The sequence below is a fragment of the Monodelphis domestica genome, chromosome 8 (genome assembly GCF_027887165.1).
Source record: "Monodelphis domestica isolate mMonDom1 chromosome 8, mMonDom1.pri, whole genome shotgun sequence".
NCBI classification, from domain to species: domain Eukaryota; kingdom Metazoa; phylum Chordata; class Mammalia; order Didelphimorphia; family Didelphidae; genus Monodelphis; species Monodelphis domestica.
In genome coordinates, this window is record NC_077234.1 from 11,417,640 (window position 1) to 11,436,356 (window position 18,717).

The 18,717-nt window shown below is 46.5% G+C and overlaps 1 protein-coding gene across 2 annotated transcripts in view; it reads right to left on the minus strand.

The window, feature by feature from the left end:
* The window catches only part of CROCC2 (ciliary rootlet coiled-coil, rootletin family member 2), a 109,357-nt gene that overhangs the window by 52,054 nt on the left and 38,586 nt on the right, over positions 1 to 18,717 (minus strand). For both annotated transcript variants that reach the window (XM_056808008.1, XM_056808009.1), the window contains exons 4-7: positions 5,395 to 5,568; positions 3,600 to 3,683; positions 1,365 to 1,471; positions 570 to 735 (exon numbers count right to left, since the gene is read on the minus strand). In XM_056808008.1, coding sequence (XP_056663986.1) covers positions 570 to 735; positions 1,365 to 1,471; positions 3,600 to 3,683; positions 5,395 to 5,568 — 531 coding nt within the window. The remainder of the gene's footprint in view (positions 1 to 569; positions 736 to 1,364; positions 1,472 to 3,599; positions 3,684 to 5,394; positions 5,569 to 18,717) is intronic.

Here is an 18,717-nt window from a genome sequence, read left to right on the forward strand (position 1 = left end):
CTCTCTCCCTCCCTCCCTCCCCCTTTCTCTTTCTATCTCCCCCCCTCAAATAATGCAGTGGTTTCATCTCAAGAATTCCTCTTAGCCAGGAAATCGTGTTAGCCACAATGGTGACTCCTTTGCTAATATTGACCCAGGACTAGAGAGTCACTTTTTCCCTGGCAAACATGGCCATATCCCTTTCCAAGACCTGATGAGATTCCAAAGCAACGAGATCAGATCAATCAGGGTTTCCCTTTCTTCTTCTCCTTCTAAGGGCCCACCATGCTTTTCCTCTCCTTAGCCTGTGAGCCTGAAATGGACATTTTTGCCACTGGGAGGCCACTGTCTGGGCTGTGCCACGAATGCCAGTGGTGTCTCCCAACTCCATTTATAAATTCCTCTCCCCAAGCACCGAGAGCTCCCAAATGCCCTTGACCTAGACTTGGACAGAACATTGCCAAGGCACTGAGGCGGCCCTGGGAACGAAGTACTAGGGTGCTTTGGGGGTGGGAGTCCCAGGGGTCTCATCAACTCTCCTTCCCCCCCCTTGGACTCTAAGAATGGAGAGTGGGGCAGCCCAAAGGCACCTCTTTCTCCTTCCACTGCTGGAGCTCTCTCTGTTCCAGCTCCTCCCTCAGCCTGCTCATGCTGGTCTCCATCTTCTCTTGCTCCTCCATCAGCCTCTCATTGGACTTTCTCACGTGTTCTAGCTGCTCCCGGAGAAGAGCATTCACCTGGGCAAGGCTCGAGCTCCTGGGGGGTTGGGAGTTTGGGGAGACACACAAAAAGCTCATCAGTCTCTCAGGGTCAACTCTCCTGGCAGGGGAGCCTGGCGGGGGGCAGATTTCAAATGAAGGAAAGAAGGGTCTTGGCTGTCCCCAAAATATGATCCCACTTTGCTCCTGGGGGCCTTTGGTACGTCCTCCAACCAACCAGAGCCTTGTTTCTTCTTCTGTAAAAGAATGGAGTTGGACGAGATCACACGACCCAGAGGGGAGTTTTATTCCAAGAAGGAGCCATGTGGAGGAAGGATTGGACAGGGGAGAGCCCAGAGCCAGGGATACTCCATAGGGGGCTGTAGTCCGGGCAAGAGGGGAGAAGGTCTGGCCCAGAGAAGGGAATGGATGTGATTCCCTCTTTAGGCAGGAAAGCAAAGTCTTCTCAATCTTTCATTGTACGGTTCTGTTAAACCTGTGTGATTCTGGGCACGTGATTTCCCTCCTTGGGCCTTGCTTTTCCTTATGGTTGGGGGCGTTGGGCTCGTTGGCCTCCAAGTTTCTTTCTAGCCCTGGGATTGTGACCCCTGGGAGCCAGTGCTTCCCAGACCAGACCAGGAAGTCCCTCAGTCCTTGCAGAATGACCTAAAGCGATTAGAGACGCACCTCTGCTTCTCTTCTTCCAGGCGGGTGAGGGCTTCCTCCAAGTCTGAGCTGTATTCGTGTTCTGACTGGCGCAGCCGGAATTCTGCTGACTTGAGCTTTGTCTGCATCTGGGAGGGGTAGACAGAGGAAAGGAGAAGGTGGCCGGATGGCCAACAATCCCAGAATCCTTTGGGAGAGCACAAGCTCTGGAGCCTGGAGGGAGGGCTCTTTGGAGGGAGGGGAGGTTGGTACTAGGACATTCAGGTGGATAGAATGATTTATATTGGTTCCTCAAAGACACCTCTGAGGGTTGTCTCAAGAGGCAGCCAGTCAGTGTGCTGCTATGGGTTCAGGAGGCCTTTTAATTAAGGGCCATAAAAAGAATAATAACATTTAAATTTAAATAAAATAATATAAATATATAACTAATATAGATAAATAAAAATATGATAAAGTATAAATTAAAATAAAAAATTTAAAGGGCTAAAATTTAATTGATTTAATTATAATAACTGATTATGTGTGTATAGTGTCTTCTCTGGAAAGTAGGTACTAGTAACCCTAGCTATTATCACCCCCTTTTCACAGAATACAAACCAGACAGTCCCTGAACTCAAATGACTTCCCTGAGGTGACACAGTTAGAAGTGAGTGGAATTTGAACCCAGGTCTTTGGGGTATCAAGCCTAGCACGCAACCTTCTGCCTACACAAGTGCGTCTTCTGCCCCCAAGTAGATGACAGGATTCCAAAAGATTTCATGAGGCTGGAATGTTGGACAGAATCCTGTTCAGTGAAATCACGAAAGAATAAATGTAAGATTTTATACTTGGGCCAAAAGATCAGCTTCCCAAGTACAAGAAGGGGGAGGTATGGCCAGAAGCAGCTTGTCTGGAAAGGATCTGGGGGTTTCAGTGACCTTCAAACTCAATGTAAGTCAAGAGTAGGATATGGTGGCCAAGCGAAGGACAATGGCCGGATTGTCTGCTGGTCTAGGAATCAGAAAGGGATGGCTGCGGCCCATTTTATGTCCATTTTGTAATGGGAAACCTGGGGATCAAAGAGGTGACGTGACTTTCTGATAGTCCAACAGCTAGTGAGTCTCTAGGCAGTGGTATTCCCATTAAACAGATTTCCTTTCTTCAAAGAAAAGCTTTTGGGGAATTTCATAATTTAGGAAAATTGGTTCCCTTGGGGAGCAGTTTGGGGACTCTGCTCGGCCGGGTGATCCTGGGATTGGTAAATGCCAAATTGGTAGCCATTGGTGAGCCCATGCTGATAGGCACGATTGTCCTCATCTGCTGGGGCACAGAATTTGGGGTGCTCTGAATTATGGGGTGTCTCCAAGGCCATTTAATGAGTGAGTTAGTGGAGGAGAGAGCCCGGATCTGGGAGCCACCTCTCTGTTACAGTGATGGCGCCTCTGGGGCTGTGGGGTTCGGCGAGCACTCTGGGATGCTTTCTCTTGGTTATGTGAGCTATTCCTGAAGTCCCTGCTTGCGAGGGAGCTTGCGAAAAGGCAGCTGAGAAAGGCACATATGGACGTTTCAGCTGGTGAGAACAGGCGCACAGTACGGAAATGCCCAAGGGAGCCCGATTTGTAACGGGTATTCCACTGGCTTAGGCAGCCTGCCAAAGAGGAATAATGAAACCCAGACGGTCCTGGAGGAACTGCCATGCAAATGGCCTGTTGCACCAAGAGCTCAGCTTCGCTGCCCTGGGCTCATCCTGCCACTCCTGGGGGGGGGGGGTTTGGGGAGGGTAACCAGATCAGCCTGCTGGGCAGAGAGCTGTCCCTCGGACTAGCCGTGGCACTAAGAATGGAGGGAGAAAGGTCGTTGGACTTGGAGTGAGAAAGACTTGAATTCAAGCTCTGTCCCGGACACACGCTAACTATTTTAGCCCTTTCTTCTGGCGTGGAAGTACAAAAAGAGATGCTTGCAGTGATTGTGGGCAAGACCAAGCCTTAGTTTCCTCATCTGTAAAATCCCTTCAGGCCCCCCTTTGTCCCCCAGGGTTTTTAGAAGGCTCCAATGAGCCGATGGATGCAAAGCCCTTTGCAGGCTGAAATGCCAGCTCGCGTTCCTGTTATTGTTCATTAGAGTCATGGAGTGCTAGATGGTCCGATGTGATGACGAGAAAGGGGCACCAGCTTTGCCCAACGGGCTGGAAGGGGAGTGGGTTGGGGAGAGGGGGCAGAGGGAGAAAGAGCAGCCCCAGTGGCTGCTGGGACAGAGGAGGCTCCCATGCCCACTGACCATCATCTTCTGGTGCTCGCATTCTGAGGTCCTCGCCATTAGCTGCTGCTCCAGCTCCCCACATTTCTGCTTGAGCTGTAATACCTGAAGTGGGGCAGAGGGAGGAGGAGGGGCTGAAACATGGGTAGGGGAGCCTGAGAGGTAGAGGGGGAAAGCAGGGGATTCAGGCAGAGCCAAAATGGGGAGCTCTGCTGGCCCGGAGAGGCTTTGGGAAGGACTCAGCACCCTGCTCAGCAGTGTTCTCCTGGGTAGGGCGAGGGAGAGTCTGGTCTCAGCCCCTCCACAATGAAGAACTCCCACCCCTCCATCCAGAGGAAGGGGAAGTTGGGGCTCAAGGGTGGGAGAAGCTGGTCGCAGAGAGCTACAGTGCTCGGCTGTTTAGGGGATCATGCTGTACTCCTCCCCATCAGGTTGACCTCAGTTGTCTCACCCTAGTTTTGGCTCTGGATTTGGGACAAAAAGCTCACACATAAGAAAGGGGGGGATCAGGGGGCAGCTGGGTGGCTAAATGGGTTGAGAGGCCTAGAGATGGGAAGTCCTGGATTCAAATCTAGACTCATACACTTCCTAGCTGGGTGATCCTGAGCAAATCACTCGATCCCTATTGCCTAGCCCTTACTTCTCTTCTGCCTTGGAACCAATATGAAAGGTAAGGGAGGTAGAGAGGAAGGAAGGAAGGAAGGAAGGAAGGAAGGAAGGAAGGAAGGAAGGAAGGAAGGAAGGAAGGAAGGAAGGAAGGAAGGATGGACGGAAGGAAGGAAGAGATGAAAGGAGGGAGGGAGGGAGGGAGGAAGGAAGGAAGAGAGGGAAGGAAGGAAGAGAGGGAAGGAAGGAGAAAAGGAAAAGAGGAAAGGAAGGAAGGAAGGAGAGAAGGAGGAAGGAAGGAAATAAAGGAAGGAGGGAAGGAAGGAGAGAGGGAGGAAGGAAGGAAAGGAAGGAAGGAGAGAGGGAGGAAGGAAGGAATGAAGGAGGGAGGCAGGAAGGAAAGGAAGGAAGGAAGGAAGGAGAGAGGGAGGAAGGAAGGAGGGAAGGAAGGAAGGACCAAATGAGAAGGGAGAGGAAAAGAGATGAGGCTTTGATCTCTTCTCCAGAAATTTGTCCCAAGATCAGAGATTGGACCCCCCTGTGATGGTAGTGATTAGAAGGAATGAGAAAGGCCTGAAGCTCCATTTCTGGACGGTTTGTATGGGGGGAGGTGGGTGCTGAAAAATGGATGGAAAGGTGTTTTAAACATTTTGGATGGGATAAACCCTGTGCCATAAGGTGGGGGACTATAAATGGAAAGAGCGAGATGACCAAGGGGGCCCAAGGAGCTTACATTCCACTGGAGACCCACATAAAAGAAAGTGAGGCCATTGGACAAGGGAGAAGCTGGGAGGGGCCCACGGTGGTCTGAGGGCTCTGTGGGCTCCAAGGCAGATTGAGCAGGAAGCCACCACCACCCCCATCCCTGGCACTTCATCTAAGGGCACAAGGCAGAAACTGGGATCTCCAGGGCTAAGGCATAGGCAGGGAAGGAGCTTGGGAGCTGTCCCATCCAAACTCCTGGTTTGATAGAGGGATGGAGGCCCCACATCTGTGTCTTCCAGGCTTCAAAGCCAGGATTTAGGTGGGGAGCCTGAATGGCTGAAGCTGGGTGAGACTGAATCAGGTCTCCCCACTTCTGTCGCGGGACCTTGGACGAGTCATTTTCCCGTCTGTAGGATGACAGGCTGAGGGGAGATCCCGGGCTGGGCCCCGCTGGGCGAAGGTGGGCTCGTGCTTGGTCTGCCTTGGGGCTGCCCCGGACTCTTACCTTGCTCTGAAGCCTCTGGACCAGCTGGGCTTGGTGTTGCTGGTCCTCCTGGAAGGCCTGGAGCTTCCGCTGGCTGGCCCTCTCGGCCTCCTCCAGTTTACGCTTCATATGCCAGATCGTGGGGCTGCTCTCGCCCTCTCGCTGTCCCGCTTCCACCCGCAGAGCCTTGTCCAGCTGAAAAACGCAGGGCACCCTGGAAGGCCCGCCGGGAGGGAGCCTGGAGGCTTCAGAGGGGCTGGAGCCACCTCGCCCCTCCCATCTCCTCCCGGGTGCCCCAACGAGGCGGCACGCACCTGGGGGGCGGGGCGCATGCCCGGCCCCTGGGAGGAGGGCAGCGCGGCTCTCCCCCGGGAAGCCCACGTAGGAAAACGTGCCTCGGAGGGTGGAAATGTGCGTGACTGACCGCGTTAGCGAGCACGCATTTCCTGTGGGCTTGCAGGACCTCCGAGGCTTGGCAGCGGCCAGAGGAGCGCCAGCGGTGGCGGCTCTGCGGGCCCTCGAGGGGCTGGAGTCACCCAGGTGGGATCATTCACCGCGGATTCCATCGTCTCCGGGTTACACCGTGATGGATCTCTGGGTGGATCCGGATGGAGATCGATGGATCCCTCTCGATCCATCGCAGACATCGGCTCTCGCCCAAGAAAATCTACAGTAAACCAACCTGGCCAAAAGCTAAAGAAGGGAGGGGATTCCCGAGGGAATGGGGACAGGGGATGGCCAAGAGGGAAGGCAGTTCCCCGCCCGAGGAGTGCCCAGATGAGCAAAGCAGTGACGCACTCCTTTAATTTCAGGTAAAGCTGATTGGAGGTGGGGGCAGCTAGGTGGCTTAATGGATAGACCTGGAGACAGAAGGTTCTGGGTTCAAATCCAGATGGGTGACCCTGGGCAAGTCACTTACACTTACCCCCCTTGCCTAGCCCTTACTGCTCTTCTGCCTTGGAACCAATACACAGGATTGATTCTTAGATGGAAGGTAGGGGTTTAAACATTTTTAAAAATGGAGGTGGAAATAAAAGCTGAGCCAGGACAGACAGTGTGATGCGGAAGAAAGAGCTTCGGACTTGGAGCCAGAGAACCTGGGTTCAAATCCTGGTTTTATCCCCTCCTTTCCCTGTATGACCACAAAGCTGAGACTTGGTCACTAAAATGATGAGAGCACGTGGCCAGATGATCAGTGTTTGAGGTTCCTTCTCCTTGTAAGTCTCTGATCCTCTTTTAGTTATTGTTCTTCCCATTTTACAGATGATGAAATGGAGGCACAGAGAGATTTGAGAGCCTTGTCCATAATCACAGAACAAGAAAGAATCTAAGTAAGGCAAGACCTGAACTCAGGTCTTCGTGCCACCACACTGAGGTTCAGAACACTTTGTTGTGTGTTTGCCTTGGCAGCAGGAGTCCTTCTTTCTCCACACTCCAGTGGACCATTCCCCTGTTGTTTTCACCTCAGTGAGAAATTGCCAACAGTGCCCAGTGACATCTGGGTAGCGGAGGGATGGCCAAAGGCATTTTCCAGCCACTTGTATGCCAGCCCATGATTCAGAAACACCAGCAACTGGAGGGGGATGGAAAGGATGTGGATGAATTCATCAGAAGGGTTACTACATTCGAAATTACTCCGTGTGCCAGTGACCTCAAATGCCCAGGAGTTTCTGAATAGCTCAGCAACCCCTTGGAGATAGCACACAGAGATAAACAGGAAAGATTCAATAAGCCGGGAAGAACAGAGCCACTTCCTGACTGGCCCATGGTGAAGCTGGTGGCTTGGTTGACCTTGGAGAGGCTGGAAGAGAGGGAAGGAGCTGCTGCTTCCAGGAGCCGTCCACAGAAGATAGTTTTTCCTCAATGGAAGCAGACGGCATGATCCTGGACGCTTGTTCTGGGGCCAGGTGCTAGATCCATTTGAACCCTGTTCTCTTATTTCTTTCAAAGAGATCTCTCTCTAAAGAAAGAGAGAATGTCTATAGTCTAGACTCTAGGAAGAGGCGAGCCTAAAGCTGACCAAGAGTCCCTTTTCTGCCCACCCCTGTCAAGGGGCCATCTAAGCGAATTAAAGAGGGAGCCCACCGCTTCCCAGGGCAGCCCTTGGCATTTGTGTGGGACTCCAATTGGTAGAAAGCTTCCTCCTCCAGGCTGACTTCCTTCAAGATATGGCTGCAACCCCATATTCTCCAGGAGTCTTTTCCCGGTCCTCTTTGATGTCGGAGTCTTCTTCTAAGATGACCTCCCGCTTCTCCTGTATCCACCTTTTTGGTGTAGAGCTTGTCCTCTTCCCCCATTAGGATGAGCTCCTGCAAGGCAGGGCCTGTGTATCCCCAGCACTTAGGCCAGTGCCTGGCACATAGTAGGTGCTTGCTGACTGACTGACTTTTGCACTGTCCCCCCCAGCTCCAATTTTGCCCTTTGCTGTCAGGTGGGACACGTCTAGTCTGATTTTCACCAGACCGTCTCTAAAATCCTTGTAGAAAAAAATAAAAATCATCACAAAATCAAACCAAATGAAAGAAAATACAATCCTTGTCGTTGCCGTCGTGTCTTTCTCTAGACAAAACATCCCTCGTTCCCTTATTTGGGGTCTCACTTTCCTCCTCTGAAAAACATGAGGGAAGTTGGGCACGACGGCGTCCCTTCCCGTTGTGAGCCCATGGCCTGGCAAGCTCTCCGGGAGGCCATTCTCTTCCTGGACTGAGATGCTCTCCTGTGACCTAGCTAGCCTCTCTTTCCTTGTCCTGTTCCTCCCTGAGTGATGGTCAGTCAGTCAGAGTATGGACTGAGTGGTGAGGGCCCCTCTTCCAGGGCTGACCATTTACTGTCCTCAGAACTTCCAGGGACTCTTGCGCTTCACCTTGGGCTCAGCCTTCACACTTAACCAAGAACTTTGCTCCTAAGAACCTAGTGACCCAATAATGACAACGACAACAGCCAGTCATGCTTTTTCTGTAGGGCTTTCAAGGATGCAGTACGTCCGTTGCTTAATTTGACATTTGAGTTTCACAACCTGGGAGGTGGGAAACATCTTCTATTTTTCAGATGAGGCAACTGAGGCTACAGAGAGGCTGTAGCTTGTGCAAGGTTATAATGGGTCTAAGGGGAAAGAGCTCAGATTCAAACTAAAGGCTGAGATGGGGAGTGTGCCCATCCCATTGGGATGCCCCAAATCAGGGCTCGAAGCCTTCATGAAGCTGACAGGTTGAGAGCCTGAAGGAGGATTTCAGGTCCTAGCAAGGGTGGGGAGATTCCTAGGGAGCATTGGGCCTGCACTGTGCTTGTGTCCCTGAGGTCAGTACATCAACCAACTAACCAACCAACCAACTAACTAACAAATCAACCAACTAACCAACCAACCAACTAACTAACAAATCATCCAACTAACCAACCAACCAGCTAACTAACAAATCATCCAACTAACCAACCAACCAACTAACTAACAAATCAACCAACTAACCAACCAACCATCCAACTAACAAACAAATAAACCAACTAACCAACCAACTAACAAACCAACCAACTAACTAACAAACCAACCAACCAACTAACTAACCAATTAATCAACCAATGAATCCATGCCTCATTGGGCATTTATATAGATAGTGTCAGGTATTGGAAATAAAAAGGCAAAGATGAACTGTCCCTGTCCTTTGGGAGCTTACAGTCTAACAGAATCATACCTATGTAGGTATTTACAAAATGATTTAAGGGGATTCGCTGGAGGGTACCACAGTGTACAGAGCGCTGAGTCTAGTCAGGAAGACCTGAATTCAAATCCAACCTCAGACACTTAATAGCTGTGTGACCCTGGAGCCTTCTGTTACAGGAGAGAATGAGAACAAATGTCTCTATGAATTACTATGTAAATTTGGCCGTATTATTTTCCTCTCTGGGATCATCTCTATATCGGTAAAGAGGGTAGGGGATGAGGCAATCTATAATGTCATTTCTAGCTCCAAAGCCCATAATTCTATAAGGAGAAATGAATCACCCAATTCAAAGGGAAAAAATGGGGCCAAACCCAGAGTCGGAGACTCCCTTCTTTGGGGAGAGGCAGTGAAAGAAGAAAGCCAGCAGCCCATCCTAGGTCACTGTTTCTGCCCTGCTTGTCCAATTTCTCTTGTAACTCACTGGTTCAAAAGATTCCTTCTTTCCAGCTCAGCGCTCACCACCTTTTTCCTTGGACAATTGTACTAGATTGCTAGTTGATGTATCTGCTTCCCATCACTCCCATATCCAATCCAAATTCCAACATACTCTCCCCAAGGCAGTCAATTAACCAGCAAGCATTTACTGAGCATATGTGTCAGGCATTCTGTTAAGAGACAGAAATGAATTAGTTCCTGCTATCAAGGAACATGCAATTTTCTAGGGGAAGATGAAAAGTTCCTGTCTAAATGTCATTCATCTCTGCTTTAAAGAGTTTCATCCTGGGGACAGCTGGGTGGCTCAGTGGATTGAGAGCCAGGCCTAGAGACAGGAGGTCCCAGGTTCAAATCCAGCCTCAGACACTTCCTAGCTGTGTGACCCTGGGCAAGTCACTTGACCCCCATTGCCTCGCCCTTACCACTCGTCTGCCTTGGAGCCAATACACAGTATTGACTCCAAGATGGAAGGGAAGGGTTTAAAAAATTATAAAAAATAAATAAAGGGTCCCATCCCAACTGCCTCCATTCCAGAACAAGACTACATCTTTCCCTCTGATTCTAGGGGTACCCCAAAGAGTCAGAGATTCTCTAATGCTTTTGGCTCGAGCCTCTATCCCAACATCACCAGTGGAGGATTTTTTCCAGTTATGCAGCCTTTCGGGAGGAGGTCTCTATGAGGTGGCACTGAAGAAACAGCATTAAACAGCCCCCCAAGTATGTGTAACATCTTGTCCCACAAGTATAGAGTCCACGGGAAAGTGGGCCCATGTAGCAAAGGGCTGATTCCCAGCTCCTCTTGGCTAGAAGTCCTTCTCTCCCAGTCTTGGGATACTCAGGTAGTTCTCCCTAGGCAGAGCACAGCAACTTTTCTGGGCATCCCCTGGCAGAACCATGAACCAATGCCCCATCTGCTTCTAGACCCGGCCACCAGCTGATCCGGGGCTGCCCCTAGGGTGCTGCTGGGAAGATGGGAATCCGAGATGCTCTGGCCCAGTTGAAGCTCACAAGGTCTTCTTCTAGCCAGTGGATGGGGGATGAAGCTGGAGCAGATGCCTTCCCTGGATCCCATGGGACTCTTCTTCAAGGAGTTGGCTGGAATTCCAGGATTGCTCCAACTTCTTCAATGACCTAGTTCTAACTAGCTTGAAATGTGCAAGTCTCTTCCGAACATCAGGGCAGATTCCCAGGCAACACTGCTTCAGTCCAAACGGTTTTCCAAGCTTAGTCTAAAGCCTATGACTGCCTGAAACCCAAGAGCAGGGTTGAGATGACAGACTGGTTTTGTGGGGGAAGGTATCTCATCGCTTTAGGTGGGGTGGAGTGACTCGATTCACCCATTCAGCCCATCGTGCCTACAGAGCGAACGCAAGATGGTTAGAAGAGGACGAGGGGGCGCTATCTAGAGCTGTTGTTGTTTGTTTATGAGATCACAATTGATTGGTGTGCTGTGGCCATAAAATCAAGAGATTTCATAAACGCACTGGCTGCCATTGCATGCAAAAAGGAAGCATCTTTTTTAATAGAAGTTCTGAGCATGATGACTCAGGCTAAAAGAAGTTTTCTTAGAAGGCAATGATTTGGGTTTGTTTTTTGTTTTGTTTTTTGTTTTGTGCCTTGAAGGAACTAAGGGATTCTGTGGGCAGCCAGGTGGCACAATGGATAGAGTGCTGGGCCTGGAGTCAGGAAGACTCATCTTCCCGAGTTCAAATTTGGCCTCAGACAGATCCTAGCTGTGTGACTTTGGGCAAGTCATTTAACCCTGTTTGCCTTAGTTTCCTCATCGATAACGTGAGCTGCGGAAGGAAATGGCAAACTGTTCCAGTGTCTTTGCCAAGAAAGCTGTGATCCGAATAGGGTCATGACAGCCTTGAAATGACTGAACAACAACAAAATTCTATATTCTAGAATATAGAAGGCAGAAGACCGCCTAGGCATGGGGAACAGCTAGAGCAAATGCTCAGAGAAGGGAAATGAGACCTTATTTGTGAAGAACAGCAAGAAGGACAGTTTGACTGGATGGCAGTGTCTGGGAAAGGGACTGATGTATGTTGGAAGGGATCTTCACTGCTCATAGTTTCAGTGGGTCCCCTTCACCCCTTTAGTATTAAGTACAAATTCTTCAGTCTTTAATGAAAAACCTTCTTCCAATAGCAACCAATTTTCAAGATCTCTTCCCTTTCCTCCATTCTGTTGTTATTGAATCATTTCAGGTATTTCTTTGCTTGCGACTTCATTTGGGGGTTTCTTGGCAAAGACACACGAGTGGTTTACCATTTCTTTCTTCAGGCCATATTACAGATGGGGAAACTGAGGAAAACAGTGTTCAATAACCTGCCCAGAGTCACCCAGCTAGGAAGTGTCTGAGGCCAAATTTGAATCCTACCCTGTTCAGCCACACTGATCTCCTGCTAGCAGCTGAGCTTGACTTTAATCTCTTGCTTCTGTGTCCATGTGCATTCTGTTCCCCCTGCCCGAAGGCCTACCTCCTCACCCCTAACTTTTAGCATCTTTTTTTAATCAAAGCCTATGTCAGGGTCTTTTTCCTACATGAAGCCCTTCCTGATTTCCCCCAGAAGAAGATCTCCTTTTCCTTCTCAGTCTCCTAGAGCTCAGAGGTCTGGAACTCCTTTGCTCTCATCACAGTTCACATTCTCTTATTTGAAAATCAGGGTGTCCTAGATCTACAGCTAAAAAGGACTTCAGAGGCCATTTTATAGATGAGAAAACCGAGGCCAAGAGAGAGGAAGTGGTTTAGGATGATAGATCTAGGGCAGGAATGAGCCCCAGAGGCTGTTGAGTTGCCCAGTACAAAGTATTGGAAAGTAGACTGTAAGCTTCTGGAGGGTCAGGATGGTCTTGTATCATTTCATACCCCCCAGGGCTACTTAGCCCAGTACCAGGCACAACTACGTGCTTCCAGAGACAGGATTTGAACCTGGCCAGCCATCTCTCCATTATACCAGAGCTTCTTGTTTCCATTTTGTAGCCACTCTTCCACCAAAGAAAATGGAAGTTTAGAAAGCTGGACAGCGTTTCATCTTTGTATCCAGGACTAGTGCTGCACCTCCCACACAGGAGGGCTTGGATAAACACGCGTTCAGTCTCGTTGGTCATTGTCCTCTTAGCTCTTTGGGGGAGGCACCATTGGAATTTAAACCTGTGCACAATGACTGCCACATCTCCAGCCGAAGATCCTCTTTTCCTTGGGAGTCTTCCCCCCTCCAATGCAGGGGCTTGTAAAATGGAGATTTGAACCCCAGACTTCAATGCCCAGAAGTCCTTGGTACTTTCCAGAATTTCCTATAATCTCACCTGAGTTCTCACCTGGGCGAGATCACAATTAATATTTAAACTGGGTAATTCCTACCTCGACCTCTTCTAGCCTCTTCTATGCTCTCTCTACTCGGCATTTGCAAGATGTAGTAAGTGAGCTTTGAAGGGGCAAATCAGCTCTAGGCATGTGGTTTTCTTATTTTGTATTTTCTTTATTCCTTGATTTCTAATGATCCTTCATAAACCTCATAAAACATAATATTTCAATTACTAGAAACTAATTTAATTTTTACAGTTATGGCAACCACAAGACTCGGACGAGAACATCTCCATTTTTTTTTAAGATAGCCTAGATAATTTTTTTTTAAGCCACGTTTCTCCAAGGCTTTTCAGCAAAGCCTCTTGATTCAGCTTGCTCCTGCCTCCATTCATCCCCTCCGGACCTTCTTGACCCAGATTGTTCTCCTGATCCTGCCCTGCCCTGGCCCAGCCTCAGCTGATCTCCAGCCTCCGAGTCAGATCCCCCCAGCCCCAGCCCCAGGACCTAGGCTGCTGGTAGCTGCCCCTTGTGTCTTTGGAATAAAAAACCAGCTGGTAAAAAACGGGGGTGATCTTTCCTTAGGCTACAATTAGCCTCCACTGGGCAGGGGACAACGAGGAGAAGGAAGAGACTTTTCCCAAACAGGAAGTTCATTACAAGCATGGCGTATTTCAAAGAATATCTTTTGACTACACTGATCCTTTTATTTATCTCACCTGAGATTCAGGAGAGAATGGCTGCTTAGGCAATATTGATTTCTATCTGTCTTCTTCGGTCCAGGAACAAGATGAGATTGTCGTGCATGTAGAAACTCTGGGTAATAGCAATGACCACTTACTGTTACAGAGGAGGATCTGAGCTTGGCAAAGCTCTTTCCTTGAAACTGCCCATTGAGGTAGGGATGGAAACTATTTTTTATAGAGAAAGCCCCTGGGGTCCACAAAAGTTGGGTAAATGACTGGCCCATGGCCACACAGCCTAGTAAATGAAAGAGCCTGAATTTAAAGCCAGGTCTTCTGTGTTCCATCAGAGATCCGAGATACATTTCCAGGTGGTCCATGGTCTCCAGACCACAGCTGACTTCCTCCAATCCTTTCCTAATAGGCATTTAATAAATGAAGTGTTAAAGGAAAGACAGAGATGTTGCCAGGGACAAACTCCATTAAAAGGGTCCCTGAATTCATGCCCATTATGAACTTTCTTAATCACTGAATCTATGAAGAACAGCTCCTGTCCTGTGGGGGTTCATGAACTACCTCAGGGGCCAAGGCAAAGCTTTTGACTCCCTTCCAGTCCAACTGCATTTCCTTTTCGATTTCCTATACATACATGGATCTTCTCTGTTGGTGGGTATCCAAACCCTTATTTCTATGGTCTGTGCATCTTTTCTTGAGCCCAGATCTCTGACTCATGAGGCTTAGTAATCTGTTTGTGAGATTCTTGTGGCTTTCATTCCCTCAGGACCCTGTTCCCAAAATCCTCCTACTCTGGGTAATATTTTATTTCAGGATCAGAAGATACCCTCGATACCAGGAACTGAGGTTGGGATGCCTAGAAAAATCTAAAAACCCAGGAGGTTGTGGAGGAGAAGAGGGGGAGGGCTAAATGGTAACCTCAGCTCCCTAAACCAGATCTTTCCTCAAAGGATGCTTGAGAAACTGTTGAGAATCATGGACTATTTTTCCTGCTCAGGGTTCCCCATCCTGTGAGCTAGGTCCCTGCCATGAAACTGTTGCAAAGTAATGTTTAATGAAGCAACTGGGTGTCCCAGTAGATAAAGCACATGGTCTGGAATTCAAATCTGGCCTCAGATACTTATTAGTTGTGTGGCCCTAGACCAGTTACTTAACCTCTTTCTATCTCAGTTTCCTCAACTATAACATGGAAATAATAATCTCTCCTTGAGAGTAGGGATTTTCCTTTCCTTTCCTTTCCTTTCCTTTCCTTTCCTTTCCTTTCCTTTCCTTTCCTTTCCTTTCCTTTCCTTTCCTTTCCTTTCCTTTCCTTTCCTTTCCTTTCCTTTCCTTTCCTTTCCTTTCCTTTCCTTTCCTTTCCTTTCCTTTCCTTTCCTTTCCTTTCCTTTCCTTTCCTTTCCTTTCCTTTCCTTTCCTTTCCTTTCCTTTCCTTCCTTCCTTCCTTCCTTCCTTCCTTCCTCACTTTTGCCCATCCTGGACCTTCTTAATCACTGCATCTAAGAAGAACAGCTACTGTCTTGTGAGGGTCCATGAACTACTTCAGGGACCAAGGCAACTCCAAGAGAAACAATCTCAACCTCCTTCTAGACTCTCCTTAAATGGTCCCTGACAGCAGATGCCTAGGAGAAGGGATGTCAGGAGTCCCCAGGGGTTTGAATCACAGGACAGAGGGCCTGGCCCCGGGACTTGTTCAGGACTTCAGAGAGAAGTTCATGGCCCCCAACAGCAGAGTTGAGGAGAATGCCTTGTGGTCATGAGCATAATTAACTCTCTCTTGGCTGGGAGTCTTTGCCTCCCAATGGTCAATGTCAAAATCTTCTAAGAGATAGAAGCCATCGAGTATAATGTAGCTATTTATCTTTTCCCGCTGTACCGGCAAGCAGCTCATGAAAACTGGCCTAATGGCTCAGCTTAAGCTATCAAAAGGCAATTTGGGAAGCAGTTTTTCCTGGTGGCAATTCCCTTAAACTTTCCATTTCCAGTGGCCAGGAGAAGAGATGACCAGCTAGGACAGAGTGTGATAAAGTCATCTGCTCCCCTGGAAACAACTCTTAACAATCACCCCTTATGTGATGCAGCCCTTGTTTCTCTGCCCCGACTTCTGTTCTACTAACGTCCTGCTAGACAGCTCCACCTTGTTGTCCCGAAGGTATTTCATATTGAACACATCTAAAACCAAATTAATCATTTTCTCCTTAAAAATCAGTCTTTCTTCCAAGTCCCCTAACATGTTGAGGACGCCACTATCCTTCCAGGCACCCAGGATCATTACATTGTCCAACTCTTGTCTGAAAAGGCATCTCCCTGGAACATGTTTGACAAATGGTCATCAAAGGTTGCTCTTAAGACCTCTGAGAAGGGTGAATCCCTTTACCACAATGAAGCAATAAATTCCATTTTTTTTTGATCAAAAATTCATTAGGAATACTCATATCAAGTCACGACTCATCTCCTTAAAACTTTCAGCCTTTACTGGTCCTGCCCACTGTGGCCAAACAAAACAAGGTGAAATCCTTTTTTTCTGTGTCAGCCTATCAACTACTTAAAGACAGTTCTGATATCTTCCCTAAGTTTTCTTTTCTCCAGGCTGAATACTTCCAATTTCTCCAACTGGTCTTCATGTGACATGGTCTCTTCATCATACTATTGGACCGTCTCTGGATTCTCTACAGATTTTCCATGTCTTTCCTGAATGGAGGCACCAAAATTTGGTTATTGGTTACTGTGAGCACAAGGGAGACAATAATGATGATGGAATAGGACATCTCTGTCACCTCATACCCAGCATATCAGCAAAAATGACAAAAATAAGAGTGCTCTGTCATAGAATAGCTGCAAGAAGACAGACATGCAAATACATTCTTAGTGGAGCTGTGAATTGTTCCAATTATTCTAAATACCAATTTGAAATTATTCAAAAATCCAAAAAAGGAGGGAGGGGAAGAATATGGTTCTTGTAACCAAGGAATAATGTTCTAAATTGACTAAATAAAATTTTAAAAAATCCAAAAAACCCTCTAAGCTCCTGCTATTATTTGACTTAGCATTTCCACTACTGGCATATGCACCGGACAGAGGAATAAATGTCAGTTATTCACCAGAATATTCACTGAAGCACTTTCGTGTATTGAAGACCTGGGAACAAAGTGGATGCCCAACAACTAGGCTGAAAAAAACAAACTATGTCATATAGCTGTAATGTCATAATATTGTACAGAAATAAATCATACATTTGAAGAATCAAGGAAAAACCTGGGAAGATTCCATGAATTGATGCAGAGTAAGATAAAGGAGAATCCAAAGATCCATCTATGGAATGACTACATCCGTGAAAATGTCACCAAAAAGAAGTGGAGTAATAAATCACAAAATAAACTTCCATGTTTCCATGGTTTAGGATACCAAGAATCCAAAGGCAGTGGGGAGCTCCTCTACAAGGAAGCAGTAGAAAGTTCCGAGAGGGCAGATTCTAGAATAGATACCTTGGAAGATTTGATTGTAGGAAGAATACAGAGAAAAGAGAGAGAACAGATAACTATAGGGATCATGAATGAGAGAATGATGGTCTAGAGTAAACAAAAAGAGAAGGTGGATAATGAAGAGAGTGAGAGAAATTGTTTTTAGAAAGGGCACAAAATGAAATTATAAAAACTAATGAATAGCTCTAGCTTAAAAGGAAGGGGGTATCTACTTCAGTAACTGAGAAGAAAAAAAGAGGGCAAAAAATATAACCAGATAAAAACAAGATAGAGAAACTAGAGAACAAAACCCTAGAAGGGGTCAGGGGGAAGGGAAGAAGGCCAATGGGAACAAGACCACCTTAAAAAAAGATTAAAGTATCTTAAGGAATATTTATTGCCGAAGAGGGACAATAACTTGAAACTCCAACCCCAATTTTAGAGACAAATGGAGAAAAGATAAACTTTTAAAAACTTTAAATGTAAATGCATCAAATAATCCAATAAAATGAAAAAGAGAGATAGTTTGGATAAGAAAATTATATCTTGCTTACAAGAAATACACAAAATAAAATCTAGAGGGTGGGAAAAATTTACTATGCATCAAATAAATCCAAAAAAGTCAGGAGTTGACATCATGCTATCAGACAAAGCAAAAATAAGTATTCAAAAAATAAAAAAGGATAAACAGGGAAACCATATTATGCTGAAAGGAGCCACCGACAACAATATGATATAGGTGATAAGCAAATGCTTAGCACCCAAATTAATAAAGGAAATATTATCTGAACTTCAAGGAGACATACACCTTAATACAACAGGGAAAGAAGACTTTAATATCCCTCTATGATTTTGGATAAATCTAACAGAAAGACAAAAGGGAAAATATTGAATATAACAAATTTTGGGAGAAACTAGAGTTAAAAGACTTAGGGCATTTCCTAAATGGGATAACAAAAGAACATACATATCTCTCTGCATCACATACAACATTCACAAAAACTGACCATGTACTAGGGCACAGGGATCCTGCAAACAAATGTAAAAAGGCAAAAATGGTCAATACATTCTTTATATACCATAATGTAATAAGAACAGAAACTGGTTCAGAGACCACAAACAAAAGCTTCAGACCCAAGTGAAGTCTTAAGAGTGAAATCTTAAATAATGGGTGGGTTAAAGAACAAATTGTAGAAACAGTGAATAATTATGGTAAGAGAATAATAATAATGAAGCAATATACCAACATTTCTGCATACAGCTAAAGCAGTCCTCAAGAGGAAAATCACAACTTTATAAACACAGGAAAAAGAAAGAGAAGATTAAGAAATTAAATATGCATTTAAAATTAGAAAATCAATAGCAAAATAAACCTAAAATAAACACAAAAGAGGAGATATTAAAAGTTAGAGGGGAAATAAATTATAAATAAAAACCCTATAGAAATGACAAATAAAACTAAAAGCTATTTTATATAGGCTAATAAAATTGACAAATCCTTAGATAATATCTGATTAAAAAGAAGAAAACAAAAAATCAAGTCAATAAAATATCAAAAGATCAAAGTAAAATGATAGCAAAACCAGAATAAAAAGGATAATCAGAACATATATGCTAAAAATACTAACAACATAAAATAAATAGAGGAATACCTTCAAAACTCTAAAATACCCAAACTATCAGAAAATATGATAGACATCTTAAATAATCAGATCTCAGAAAAA